General features: G+C 41.0%; 1 protein-coding gene and 1 long non-coding RNA gene across 10 annotated transcripts in view; one reads left to right on the forward strand and one right to left on the reverse strand.

Moving 5' to 3' along the window:
- Nucleotides 1–590: 590 nt before the first annotated feature.
- On the reverse strand, nucleotides 591–13619 carry erlin2 (ER lipid raft associated 2). Of its 5 annotated transcripts, none has more exons than XR_013129626.1 (13): nucleotides 13479–13619; nucleotides 12055–12159; nucleotides 10882–10963; nucleotides 9250–9296; nucleotides 8545–8606; nucleotides 8304–8429; nucleotides 7958–8031; nucleotides 6055–6113; nucleotides 5340–5431; nucleotides 5162–5251; nucleotides 4620–4699; nucleotides 1930–4394; nucleotides 593–1793 (listed from the first exon to the last, which is right to left on the reverse strand). XR_013129626.1 is itself a non-coding variant. In XM_076997963.1 (12 exons), the coding sequence occupies exons 2-12, from the start codon at nucleotides 12156–12158 to the stop codon at nucleotides 4227–4229; spliced, it is 984 nt and encodes a 327-aa protein (XP_076854078.1). In that variant the 5' UTR covers nucleotide 12159; nucleotides 12722–12744; the 3' UTR covers nucleotides 591–4226. The 5 variants fall into 5 exon arrangements, 3 of the variants coding, with proteins under 3 accessions (XP_076854078.1, XP_076854077.1, XP_076854075.1); XR_013129627.1 differs by having other exon boundaries at nucleotides 595–931; nucleotides 1368–4394; XM_076997963.1 differs by lacking the exon at nucleotides 13479–13619 and adding an exon at nucleotides 12722–12744 and having other exon boundaries at nucleotides 591–4394.
- The window catches only part of LOC143509338 (uncharacterized), an 11519-nt gene continuing 8990 nt past the window's right edge, over nucleotides 12156–14684 (forward strand). For 3 of the 5 annotated variants that reach the window (XR_013129628.1, XR_013129629.1, XR_013129632.1), the window contains exon 1: nucleotides 12156–12615. This is a non-coding gene — a long non-coding RNA (uncharacterized LOC143509338). Of the gene's footprint in view, nucleotides 12933–14684 lie in introns of all 5 variants that reach the window. The other 2 variants (XR_013129630.1, XR_013129631.1) reach the window with 1 other exon arrangement.

Genomic DNA, 14684 nt, shown 5'->3' on the forward strand with positions numbered 1-14684 from the left:
GCCCGAGGAGATCCAGTGCTTACTGGGAGTGGACAGAAAGGTGTGGAAAGAACGCCCAGGTTTAAAGAAAAAAAGATACAACCGCCCACTGGAAGGGGGTGACGGGGCTAATTTACCCAATCCTCTCTTGTTGGGCTTTGGACTTTACTAGAGAGTCAAGTGGGTCCCTGGGAGTTCATGCGAACCCATGTGCGTAATTGGAATAGATTTTGCACAAAGTTTTAAACCATAAGTCTTTCAAACAGTTATGAATATGTCCGTATACAGACATCTTGCGTCAGAGATTTTGTAAAAATATTTTAATAATTGCTACAGATTATATGCCCAAGCTTGACCAAAATTATGTCAGTATGCAAAACAGCTCTTCATTTAAAGACTTAACAGGCATAACAGGGTGGACAGTGTAACTTGAGGGACAATTTGAGTGCGATAACCCCTTAAAATTAGTGATAAAATAAAACTCATTGAGAAAAAAAAGCTATGCAGTGGGGGGAAAATGTGCAGGTTCTCCCACTTGAAAAGACATCATAGGTAGACTGTGAGAGACAAAATGAGAAAAAAAAATCAGAAAATCACAGAATTTATTTTCAAATAATGATGGAATACAAGTATTTGGTAAATAACAAAAGTTCATGTCAATACTGTTATATATCCTTTGTTGGCTATGACAGAGGTCAAACGTTTTCTGTAAGTCTTCACAAGGTTGGCACACACCGCTGCTGGTATGTTGGCCAATTCCTCCATGCAGATCTCCTCTAGAGCAGTGATGTTTTGGAGCTGTCGGAGAGCAACACGGACTTTCAACTCCCTCCAAATATTTTCTGTGGGGTTGAGATCTGGAGACTGGCTAGGCCACTCCAGGACCTTGAAATACTTCTTAGCCACGTTTCATCTTCAGAATCAGTGCCCTTGCTGATGGAAGGAGGTTTGTCTGATGAATAAAAACAATGTTAAAGGTATACAAATATATTTATTACTTAAAAAAATGTATGCTAAAGTCTTCATTGTGTTTAACATTTGAAAAGTGTTAACTATTTCAGTAGGATTTACAGAATTTATATTGTTTGCATTTTTACATAATATAGTGATCAGTGCTGGGGACACAAAATGTATGGAATTGTAGGAATGACCCCTATACAAAAATACCTTTCACGTAGTTATAAACTGTGCATAAGTGTCATATGAGGAGATTGTTTCTCCCCAGACCTTAATTGATTAATTGAATGTTAATTAATTTGCATATTCAATATGTTTTTTCCATTTTATTTTATCCTTCAAGACAGTTATTTCCATATTATATGCACTCTCTGTAGAAATGTAAACAGTCCAATGTGTCATTGTGTGTGCTATGTCATGTATACACTCACCAGGAAAAAATGCTTGTATGTGCAACACAAATAAATCTGTAGATTCTGTTCCTGATAAACAATTGGTTTGGTCACACAAGTTAGCTTGCAAAGAAAGACATTGGATTGCTTAGGACATGTTACGAAGGCATGCTAATTTAAACCAAGATATTAATCATATGAACATTAGAACGAAACTGAAAATAAGGTTTTACCTTGTGTGTGTGTTTACTGCTGTGGAAATAATTTTCTCTTCACCAGTTTGGTTACTTAAAGCACATTAGCCTACTTGCTCATTCCACAAATATGAAATGATATAGTCTAATTTTCCCACACTCCAAACCCAGCCATAGAGACGCCATCCATGCTTCAGGACCTGCCCTGCTCCAACATGTCGAATGAGAAATTACCACGAGCCAAGAAAAATGCCTTTGACCATTACAAAGCCTGGAAACAACAGGAATGTGTTGGAATTACAGGATAAGAAAGGGACAAATAATTACACAACTGTGCAGTAATTGCAATAATAGTGGGACAGTAGTAATAATAATAATTGCAGTTACTGTGTAATAAAAGTACAAACCTGTGTATGTTTTGTTCCCAGCGAGGGCACCTTATGCATCTACTTTTACAAGCCTCTTTCATGAGGGGACAGCACTGTGTAGGGGGGAGGTTTTCCTGAACAGACCGGCCATCTTGTTAAAACCAGCCGATGCAGGATCACTTGCTTCATTCAGTTAAAAATAAAAGCTTGAAAGACGCTTCCACATTTCAGCAAACCCCCCCGGTGATGAATGAAAGGTGAATGTCCTACAATGGCAACATCAAAGTCCTGGCCTCGGTGCAGTAGTCTGTGTTACTACTGGAACATTCTGGTCCACCACCCGCAGAGTGTGGCAGGAGGAGTAGGTGAAAATCACTCCCAGACAGGATGTGAAGCGAACGTAACTGAACTGGAGAAGTTACTGCAGAAAAGGAGTTAGTAGCAAGTAAGTCTGTTAATGCAAGCAGCATTTTTCATTTTTGTAGAGCACACTGGTTTGCAAGAAACATATTGTCTAAAACAGGGCTAACCAACTATATTTATCTGCGGGCCAAATTTGGCAGATAGCTCTGACCGGTGGTCCGGGGGCGAACGTAACACTCGTGACGGAGTGTTTTTTCAATAGCCCTGAAATAAATGCTCCGGTTTAAAATTAATTCTTCCGTCAAATTTAAAAAACATTTTTAACAATTTATTCTGGGTCCGGATGGCATGGCATTTTTCCGGACCGAGGTCCGTTGGTTGCGGACCACGGAAATAGAAATTTGCAGTTAATCAGGAATGAGGTCCGGACAGGACTGCGTTCGGGTCCGGATCCGGACCACGGTCCGCCTGTTCGTGACCTCTGGAACAAGCCATGCATTTGTGATGCTGATCAAGATGCTGATTATATTTAAGGGATTTCCCAAGGCACTTTACCTGTGCAGTTTTATTTTATGGTGAATTTTCATTTTTCTAGATGTTATGAAAGTTTTTTATTTATGTAATGAAATTCACTGTACTAATGCCATTAATTTGGACTGTCAGTTAAAATAATAAATTAGTTAATAATTATCTATAGATAAAGAACACTAGACCACTTAGTATGACAAAGTATGTTGACATTCAGCAGTAAATATAGATACACTAGTTTTATATATATATAAAAAAGAAGCCATTTCTTGTCGTGAAATTCAGGTTTAATTTACAATCTAGACATTTGATCAAGTATAAACACAAACCAGCCATGCACGTACCTAAGAGGAACACCTCTAGGCTGTTGCACTAGACACGCTCACAAGAGACCCAGTGGAAACAAAACAGACTGTCTTTGGTCCACTTCAACAAGTTAAACCTACATCAGCTACATTAACACAGATCAGTAGGCTTCACAGGCCTGCTGACTGAACGATGCACGACCAACGAATTTCAACTTCAAAACATAAGTTACAATTTCAATAATGCTGGTATAAATAAAAAAAATTAAAAATATAAATTAAAAATATCAAACACTTTAAAAATCAAGTTATCATCTTACATCTTAAAAAAGTTTCACAAAGTTGAAAGCAAGTGGTAGTGAGCTGGTAGTGGTAGTGAGTGGTAGTGAGCAAGTGGTAGTGAGCTGTTTGCGTGTGATTTGGTCCTGCAGAAGTGAAGCTCTGAGCAAACGTAGCTGATCCCAGTATGCCAGTGGGACGCCACCAGTGCAGCCCTGCCAGACCAAGAACTGTGTGGGGTGGACAAGGGGCCCAGTTACACGATTCCTGCTGGGAAACTGGGAGTGACTCACTGGGCTATCAGCTAAAGAGAACGTTTCAGAACAAAATGTAATTTCAGAACAAAATGTGACTCCAGGATATTCCCCAGAGTACCATTTCAGGTAATTTGTTTCAGTTGTTCCCTGCATAGTGAATGGATGTAGACACACACACACACACACACACACACACACACACACACACACACACACACACACACACAGGGCAGTATACATTTCTGTAGATGGGTGATCATTCAGAACTACAAACCATGTCTAAGAACCTCCAGGAAGTCATAAGTGCCTCAGTATGACATAACATTTTTCACTTTGGGTTAGGGAAAAAACGGTCTAATCTTTCTTCTCTGCTCGAAGCTGGCAACAAGCACATTTTGAAACTACGAACTACAAGTGCTCAAAGATTTAAAGATGAGGACAAACGGTGGACTGTTCCTCAAGAGCACAGCCATGACTCAGGACCAGCCCACGTGCACTCAAATGCCCTCAGTTGTCCTAATCTTGTCCTACTGTGATCCACTAATGTGTTATTGTATCCTTCGAGCACGGGATGCCGTCACTCTCCCCCTCTCTCTCTTTATTGTCACTCCACGTTGAGAACGTCCTCAGGGAGGAAGTCACTGGCCTTGGAGATGCTGCCGTGCCCAGAATCCAGAAACATGTGTGGGATCTCACTGCCAAAGTAGATCTTACTGTTGGCAGCTGTCGCCTTGAACTTCATCAGCTGCAAGAATTCGGGGGTCAGTTTGAGCTGAAAGACACAGAAAGAGAAAAAGAGAAACAAGGAAAAAGAAAGAGAAAGAAAAAAGTGAGAAAAAAGAAAGAAAAGAAAGCCAAGGATGGAAAGAACAAAGAAAGAAGAACAATAGAGGGACAGAGCCAAGGAGGCAGACATATTTATGTGTTGATCTCCAGTCAGTTAGTGAGAACCGTTTCAGGAAGCCATGGTGTAGTTACGCTCACACGGCACACGTACCTTATTAGCCTCTGCTGTTCTTTGAGCTGTGTAAAACTCAGCGTCTGCACGGGCTCTCTCTCTGGCCACAAATGCACTGTCTGCAAAGAGGAACAACATACACATCTGGCAACAAATTGCAAACCCAACACACAGGCTGCTGGGGTTTCAGAAGAACCTTCACAGACTGCAGCACAGTATGACTGAACTCTTGACGGGTCACAAGGCCAAAGGGCCTATCAGACAGCAGACTCGACTCACTGCAGGTGCCTGGGGGCATTTAAAAAGGTCCTGGGCTTAAACATGGACGTGTGTGTGTGTTCATAAAGGAAAAAATGTCAGTGGTTTTTCTTTCTTAATTTGAGTCTATGGCTTTAAGAAATGATTGTGCATCTGTTATAATATACCAAAGCAAAATCAGAACAAAAATAATAAATGTGCTTCTGTCCTCATATAAACAGATAATTTCCTTTCAGATTAAGAAAACACACACACAAATGCATTTGAACACCAATGACATACACATTCTCTCAAACATACACACTCACACAACATCCACCCACCCTCAATTTCTGAGATCTTTTTCTCAGTTTCTTTCTCCATTACTTTCTGTCCAAACTTGATCTCTGCAACTTGAGCCACTTTTTCTGCCTCTGAGAATAAAAACAACAACAACAAAATAAAAAACATTAATCACATTGACACATTGAGGGGAGTGGTTTGAGTGACAGCTTTGCTCACCAATAACAGCTCTCTTCCTTTCAGTCTCAGCTTCCTTCTCCACAACCTTCTGGGTCTGAGCAGCTATCAGCAGCTTGGTCCTCTCACTCTCCCTGACCCAAACACACGCACAAAAACCCCTCACATTTACATACAGTACATTTCTGTAAATTCTATTTTTCTCCTTTATCTGTCAACATGCCGATTCTCAAAATATCACCATGTGAAATACAGTTCTAAAGAACCATCTCAAGTAAATAAAAATAAAGTAAAATTCAATAAAGATACTTCCTCTGAAATAATTCTCTGACACACAGAAGTACAGTCATGGTAGTCATGGACTGGTGGTTAGGGAACTGGTCTTGTGACCGGAGGGTTGTGGGTTCGATTCCCAGACCTGAGGCCATGACTGAGGTGCCCTTGAGCAAGGAATCTAACCCCAACTGCTCCCCGGGCGCCAGGCTGCCCTCTGCTCTGGGCAAGTGTGCACCACAGCCCCACCACAGCCCAATAGTAATCACTAGTGTGTGTGTGTGTGTGTGTGTGTGTGTGTGTGTGTGTTCTAACTGCACAGATGGGTAAAAAGCAGAGGACAAAATTCGATGCGGTGAAAAATCACAATTTACAAAATATGGCACATTTACATTTAGTACCTTTCCTGTCGACTACAATGGGAGAGAGGGAGATGGAGAGATAGACAGAGAGAGAGGGAGACAGAGAGAGAACTCAACCTCACATCAGCTCATAATTCCTACGAATGGACTCTGGAATGTTGGGTTTGGTAACACGAACAGCCTGTACAAAAGGAGGTGAGAGAAACAGAAGGCATTAAAATCCAAACTTGAAAAACAGAATAATTAATCAGCTACTAATGATATCCTGCATATCCAGATATCCAGACTCTATAAAAATACTACTGACTGCCCAATCGGTTTCACGAGCCCCGGCTCACCAAGCTTAGATTAAGTTCCTTAATTACAGCCACATTCTCTCTACAAATAACACAAACAGGTTTACCGGAAATGTCAATAAACATATTGTGGCAAATAAGCCAGAGGGAGGGAAATTGCTCAATTTAACCATTTATTGAACCCTCCACAATGGCAGCTCTTTTAAACAGAACAACAGCATCAGAAAAGAGAGAAAACTACTTTATAGTGCACACACACCGACTCCTTAAGCTCAGCCAGCAATCACCATAATGGTGACCAAGTTGGAACCCGGGAGCATTCTGGGAAACATAAATGCTCCGCCCCCTAATTACCAATTGTAGCGCTATGAACACAATGCCACAATATACTCAGCTTCCCAATGGTTTTCAAAGGCTCAGTTTTCAGAATCAATGTTTCTTTGCACCATTGTTAAAAGGTTTTAAACCAGTGGTTCTCAAACTTTTTCTATCATTCCCCACCTCAGAAGAAGGGGAAATTCCACGCCCCACCTGTCCCATATCGAATCTAGCCCTGGTTCACGCTGTCCCGTAGACATTTTTAAACATACGGGGCTTATGCAAAACGAACAAGCATTAAAACGACAGGCTTAAAAAGGTTAATTTCTTCCAATTGCTTGCACCCCACCTGCAATACCCATGCGCCCCACTAGTGGGGTGTGCCCCACACTTTGAGAAATGTTGCTTTAATGTGACAGTAACAGACGTTTGACTTAATGCGGAAATGTTCCCTGTATCATGAATGTATCATTTGGCAAGGCAGCTGTTGTCACCGTGCCATTAATAACAATAATAATAGATTAATGTAAAATGATCTCGCGGGCCGGATATAACTGTATTACAGGCCGGATATGGTCTGCGGGCCTCGAGTCTGACACTTATGCAATACACAATATGTAATGAACATAAGTATGAGGAACAGACTCAATATTGTTGAGACATTTATTAATTCGGTAACTGGCTGGCTCTCCTCGTGTGACTAACTCAAAAGAACACAGGAGAGTGAGTAAACTCAGGAGAGTGAGTAAAACACAGGAGAGTGAGTAAATTCAGACTGAGCTGTGATTTGCGGGCTCAGAATGATTTGATAAATGCACATGCATCAAAGCCAAGTGTATGGTCAGAATGGCTGTGTTTTAAACAATGTACGCACACACACGCACGTGAACTTGAGTGACATCCCATTCCTAATCCACAGGGTTTAATATAGAGTCAGCCCAGCCTTTGGAGAGCCAACAGCTTCAACTCCTCTGGGAAGGCTGTCCACAAGGTTCAGGAGTGCGTTTATGGGAATTTTTGACCATTCTTCCAGAAGCGCATTTGTGATGACACTGACGTGGATGAGAAGGCCTGGTTCATTAGATGTGTGAGCGAAATACTTTTGGCATGTACACAATGAGCGGTTTTATAAACTAACGTGTGGTGTGTATCTGGCCAGCGTAGATCCACATCGGAGAAAGTTCTCTGCATAATAGCTTTGATGATGCAGCTACAGAATAACATCTGGCTTAATGACTGTTTGGATTCAAGAGTCTTGGCAGTGCTTTAAATGCAACCAACTATTTAAAAAAGAATTACAAAAACACACAATAGACTGGAACAAATAGGACACAATAGAGTCAAATAGACCAGATTGGAATAGAACAGATTAATCGGAGCAGAAGAGAACAGGCGTATATTCTTAACGTACTTGAATGATGAGTCCAGGTGCCATGGTGGTCAGATCTTCCTGCAGGGTCAACTTCAGATTCTCATCAATCTGATCTGCGACACACAAACACACACACATGTATTCACATCTGGAAAGCATTTAACATAGGAGTCAATCCAGATGAAGAATGATCCTTTTATCCGAGTTAAATCATCTACAGGCTACATCCCCCTTCCAGAGGGGTTGTTGTGTAAATACGCTGACACAGCACCCTACTCTGACGGAAACATGTCTGACTAAGATGTCTCCTGTGATCTAGATCCACAGATAGGTCAACATCTCTTATGCAACAACAAGGTTGTGTTGACCTGCTGGTGTCTCTTACCGAACAAGCCTATGTAGACCTCTTGCAGTGTATGAACACTGCAGAACTGGTTCAGCTCATGATGAACTTTGTTGAAAATGAGAGCCTTGTCGTAGTCCGCTGTGAAATTTCTAACGATCCCATAGACTGAGGAGAGAAGCATGTTCTTCATCAGTGTCACGACAAAACCCCAAACGGGCTCCCACACACCATGGACAGCTTTCTGTTTTCAGAGAAAATCACACATCAGAATATTTTTTACCAGCTGACGGTATGAGGAAATTCACCACCTCTATGCGATCAAAGTAGATCATGACACCGCCGCTGGAAAGAAGAACCAACCATGAAGCACGTGAACAAATGTCAAATCAACAAATGGTCAACACAAATGAAGACATTTGGAGAGAAGTTTTTAATGGTGGTAGGACAAGTAAGTATCTAAGTAATGAATGCCAGTTAGCTGTTACACACATACACACACACACAACTGAAGCATATAAACAAACACTGAATTCAACTGCATCTCTCACACTGCATATATCTGAACATCCATGTCTTCATATTAATTCATGTCAGTCATTTGTTCAGATATTGCCATGAAAATAAATAAATAAATCACACTAAGGGGTAAATGTTCGTTCACTGGAGACCCTGATTACACGGTGCTGAAGTACAAGTTAACAGCATAAATAAATGTTACACAGTAGGGCAGGCATTTTCAAATGACCATAAAGTCTTAAATGCATACAAAATACATCTTAAAATACTGACTTAATGATTTAATCATAGTTTTCTTGCACTGCAAATATAAAAAACTACATTTAAGAGCTAAGAGAGGAGTTTAAGAGCCAAGAGATCGGTTTAAGTAAAACAAGTTTATGGTCTTAATTAATTGGTCTTTAATAATAACAGAGGAAGCTGAGAGAAGATTTATTTTATTTTATTTTAAAATGGTTGATTGTCTTACCTTGTACCACAAGGGACATTTTTGACTTCATCAGTCTGAAGAGTCGTCTGTGACATACAATATACATTTAACATTTATCCCTCAATTTATATATGCAAACAAGATTGTTCCTACAAATCCAGAAGCACTTTGCTTGCATAGCTGTATAGATGTAGGACCTCTGATCAAAAAGTCCTGTGTGTGTGTATATTATATATATATATATATATATATATATATATATAGTGCTGCAAAAAGGTTTTTGCCCCCTTTGCAAATGTTACACTCAAATGTTTCAGATTATAAACCAAATTTCAATATCACACAGAGAACCTGAGTAAATATATAAAGCTATTTTAAAATTATTTCATTTATTTTTCAATTATTTATTTTCCTTTAAGAGAAAAAGGCTGTCCCAAACAACCTGGCCCTGTGTGGGGAGAAGAAAATTATCTGAAGACATTCAAGAACAGATGAGAAACAAACTAACTGACCTCCATCAATCTGGAAAAAAACCCAAAGCCATTTGTAAGGCTCTGGGACTCCACAGAACTTTTAGTATTTTATTTTATAGTGAATTTTATTATACACAAAGGGAAAAAAACATGCAACCTTCCCAGGAGTGGCCAGCCTGCCAACATTTCTCCAAGAACACATCGATGACTTATCCAAGAGATCAGAAAAGAAGCCAGAGCAACATCTAAAGCACTGCAGGCCTCATACAAGGTTCACGACTCAACAATAAGAAGGAGACTCACCAAAAATAGTTTCCATGGGAGAGTTCAAAGGTGAAAACCACTGCTGACCAAAAAAGCATACAGGACCATCTCACATTTGCTCAAAAAAAAAAAAAAAAAAAAAAAAAATTATGATCCCTGACTTTTGGGAAAATATTCTGTGGACTAATGAGACAAAGCTTTTTGGTAGGAGCGTCTCGTTATATCTGACAACTAAAAACAGCAAAAAAGATCATCATACCAACAGTCAAACATGATCAACACATTATGCCCCTGGATGTCCAAATTAGATTTTTACTGATGGATAACAGGTAATCAATCTTCTTATTGTATTTTGTATTCACTCAGGTTCTTTGTCTGATATTAATATTGGTTTGATATTCTGAAGTATACAAAAACACAACAGAAATCTGTAAGGGGGCAAAAACAGATAAAATATATATAATATATATAATATTTGTCTGCATGTATATATTCTTGTGGCTGTACTTTTCTTTCAGATTGCTATCCCATTATTTATATATCCAGTCCAGTGTGTCTGAGGAGGGAAAACCACCATTATGCAGTCAATCTGGAAAAACAATCAGTAAAACCGGTAAAAACAGGTTTTCTTTAAGGTTTCTGAGAAGTGTAACTACATCCAGCATCTCAACAATGGCTGGAATGACCTGACATGTGCATCACCAGGGTGTAACTGGATTGTTCTCTGTAGTTACAGAAACACGATGTCTCAGACAGAGGTCCTGCTTCAGCTGCACACACAGGCATTCAGTTATGCATTTTGTGTAATTGTGCCCAGTGTCTCAACAATGGCTCAGAGAGATGTAATTGTGCCCAGTGTCTCAACGATGGCTCAGAGAGATGTAATTGTGCCCAGTGTCTCAACGATGGCTCTCCTAGGTTGTGCAGGTCTCACCTGTACAGGTCTGAAGGTGGTGATAAATGGCAGCATCAGGTGGAATCCTGGACTGCTAGTAGTTGTCAGTAAGGCTCCGCCCCTGAGAAGACAGCAAACATGTGGAATGTGGATGGCAAACATCACGGCAGATGGGAAACATGTGGAAACACGTCACAGCTCTACCAACGTGGAGAAGACCCTTAAATCTTAAGGCACAGTGCATGCTGGTTTACCACACTACCACCAGCCAGCTTGCACATGCTAACAGATCTTCAATTAGCAACAGGGATGTTTGTATAGTTCACAGGCAAATTCATGACGTTTACCAACAAACTTTAAAATTGCATCCCAGAGTTCTTAGACAGGGAATGAATGGAGACTTATTACATTCCTCACAAACACAATTAAGATGGCTAATATGAAGAAAAGGACTGATGTCATTAGCATTTAGTTTTCATACATGGAAAACTCTGCCCAGTGAAATGAAATTGTTGAAGCGTGGACTAATTTTCAAGGTGGCTTACATACACTTCTGATACCAATTCTGCATTTATTCTTGAAAAGAACTCTTGAAAAGTCTAATTTTATTGCTTGGATTTTATTATCTCAGTATGACAGCTCGCATTTCTAATTGTGTCACCGTGTCTGTTATTTCTCATGCATGATTGTTATTAATCCAGACTACATTCACAGCACTTTGGTCAACCATTGTTGTCTTTAAATGTCCTCGATAAACAGTAATGTGTGTATGTAATGTTGGAGAAATGTGATGAAGGCTTGGCACGTTTTCCACATATCAACAAAGTATTATAATGTATTGCAATTCATACCTTCCACCACCATGGCCGCTTTAAGATCTGGAATGAAGCATGCTCCATAAACCAGCAGGCTGAACTTGGAGCACAAGCTCAAGTACATGTATGATTTTGGGTGGGTATAGGCATGTAGGTGTATGGGGTAAGTATAGGGGGTAGGTGAGGTAGATTCGAAGGCAGATTTGGGGTAGCCGATTATAGTTACACTACACTAGACGTATTTAGCCTAGAGCCACTGCACCACCTGGTGTACTGTTACTGACACACTAAAAAAATACAACCCAGTTTGTAATACTCAAGCTTCCGTAACAGATTTTCCAGCTAAACAAATGGAAGCTCTTCAGATATACGCTTGAGGTCTTGGCGTCTGACTCACCTGTAGTAAACACCTATGTGTCCCTCCTCGATCTTGTGAAGGGAAGAGAAGAAAGCTGCTCCAACAAACGCCAGGATCAGTGAGACTACGGCACCCAAACTCATTCTGAGACCATGAAGACAGACAAAAACAGCTCAGGACCAAACACACACTCGCCAAAAGACTTTAGGTGCAACACCATGTAGTGCACCACCGCCATCCGTCGAGACCTTCATCAAGGATCAACTCGAACATGGAACAACTCGAAAGTGGAAGACAATTTGAGCGGGAACATTACGATACACGCGCACGAAATTCTACTTTCAGTGCTCGCGAGTGGAACATTTACGAAAGTTAACCGCTCTAACGGCTATAGCCTAACGGTCATTATTTTTCGCCCTGTGTTTTTTTACCTTCTGGTTTTGGCATGAAAATGATTCCATACTCTACCACCATATACTATACTATACTACCACAATACTCCCACACCACTACTATACTACTACGAGGTCAGGGCAAGTGTGTGTGCTGGGAATACTTGAGCGTCTGAGACGGTAGTTCACAAATTGTACATATGAACAGGTAGGCTACAATCTATAATTTTACGTAGAAATAGACATATGACATATATAATAAACATAATAAAGCTACTTATTCTAAGGAGGTCGGATAATTAAGTAACACACACATCTCGCACCCAACTGAACACAACGATGTGCCTCAGAAATAACCACCTAAGACGTTTCTGGAACTGGGTCAGAGCGCATGCGCACTAGTGCACCAAGCGGGAGTTAAAAGAGGATCGATAATTTACGTTACCTACCGGTTAAATCACACTCGGACATCGGACAGGGGCATAACAAATGTCTACTAACATTGGCAACGGGGGACATCAAGTTGTGAGTAGCAGCCACAACAAACATGCTAGCTAACTAGCTAACTGAATTAACTAAGTTAATTAAGGACGACAGACTGTAGCAGTTATTTTCTGTATGTTGCTGTAAATGGGGTTATGGCTGCAGGCAGCTAGAGAGCTAGATAGTTATATATTTGGTAATCTTTAATAAGCTAGCTCGCTGGTTATTTCTAACGCTGTTTCCTCGCAAACCAATTTGCCATCAAGTCTCCTTGGGCTTCAAGTCCATTTAGGAGTATCGCCTACTGTTTATTTGGTAATGTGTATGCTAGCTAGATATCTAAGTGATGAGAAGTGATGTCTAGCCAGCAGAAAACCACAGATAACCAAGACAGAACTTGACAGTTGGGCTGGCTAGCTAGGTTGGCCATGTCGACACCGAACAAGTGCATGATTAGCTCGGTAAGTGTTTCAACTGGCCTCGCTAACTAAGAAAAAACTGTTAGTTTGCACACTGGTTATCGCTAAACAAATACCTCTCTTGTTGGTCCATATAATGTTAGGTAAGCAAAACGATAAGTTGTGTTACCTGTCCAAGTTATTTCAGCAATCCCTCCACGACGGCTACAGCTTACACCGGGGTCCAGCTAGGCTGCTAATACAGGCTCCCTCGACACATGACGCACGTTTTCTCCTTCCGTCAATTTAGGTTTTGGTGTGTTTGAGTTTGGCCGCCAGGGGGCGCCAGAGGCGAAGTTATCCGTTCACCGCTCACTGTAATTAACATGCGAAGTGTTTTTACACAATCTGTCCTCTGCTTTATGAGTTGAGGGAGGCAGAGCGAGCGACAATGAAATCACTCCTACACACAGTCATCTTTGCTAAATGTTTGCATGTTAAGTAGGTAGCATTTCTGTTAATGTCCTAATAGCTATTTAGGTGTTTATAGTTACATTGCTTTATGTTTTATTATTGTTATTTTATTTTTACTGGTGGTTTTGGTGATGGTCCTTTTGTTGTAATTATTTTTGTTTCTTTTTTGTTTATTTTGTGCAATTAAAATGTAGTCATTTTAATACTTCTGTATTATTGCACTTTTTACAGTCGTGGTAGTAAAGCCATCTTGGCTCGAGAGAGACAGGCAGGTAGAAATATGTGGGAGTGATGCAGTTTGACAGCCAAGGCCCCAACATGACAAGTGCGCTGTTGAATTAGACAAATGTCCCCCAACCTACATCCAGACACTAGCGCCAGAGAATCAAGGTTTTGTTCCTGCGCCTGTGATGTAACTCACCTCAACCTGGGTACAAGGGGAATGTGAGACGCCTGCACAACCTGCCCTCTGGTGCAGCGGTAGCACATTTATGCTGAGCATCTTAAAGTGGGGAAGGAGAGAGAGAGAGAGAGAGAGAGAGAGAGAGAGAGAAAGTGTGTGTGTGTCTTGGCAGGATACAATGAGAGAAAAGAAGTTTGTCAGAGTTCATTAAGTATCAGGGGAACATCTCTGAGGTTGGCAATGCACAGCGCGGCAGGCGCAGGGCGCCATTAATCACATCTGACAAGGAACCGGAGCGGGGAGGGGGGGTGTATACGGGCGCTGCTGCCAGCGACTCTGTTTGTGATTACGGCATGGGGTCCTGACTGAAACGGACGGGGCACGGAGAGACCGGAGCGAGGGGGGTCGGGCTATGATTGGCTCCGCCCCTTTTCACCGCAACAGGTTCTCGGTCGTTCCAGCGCCGAGAGAGCAATAACAAGCCATGGAGAGAGAGAGTGAGACAGAGTGGAGAAGGGT

Source organism: Brachyhypopomus gauderio, chromosome 3 (assembly GCF_052324685.1).
Source record: "Brachyhypopomus gauderio isolate BG-103 chromosome 3, BGAUD_0.2, whole genome shotgun sequence".
In the NCBI taxonomy this organism is placed as follows: domain Eukaryota; kingdom Metazoa; phylum Chordata; class Actinopteri; order Gymnotiformes; family Hypopomidae; genus Brachyhypopomus; species Brachyhypopomus gauderio.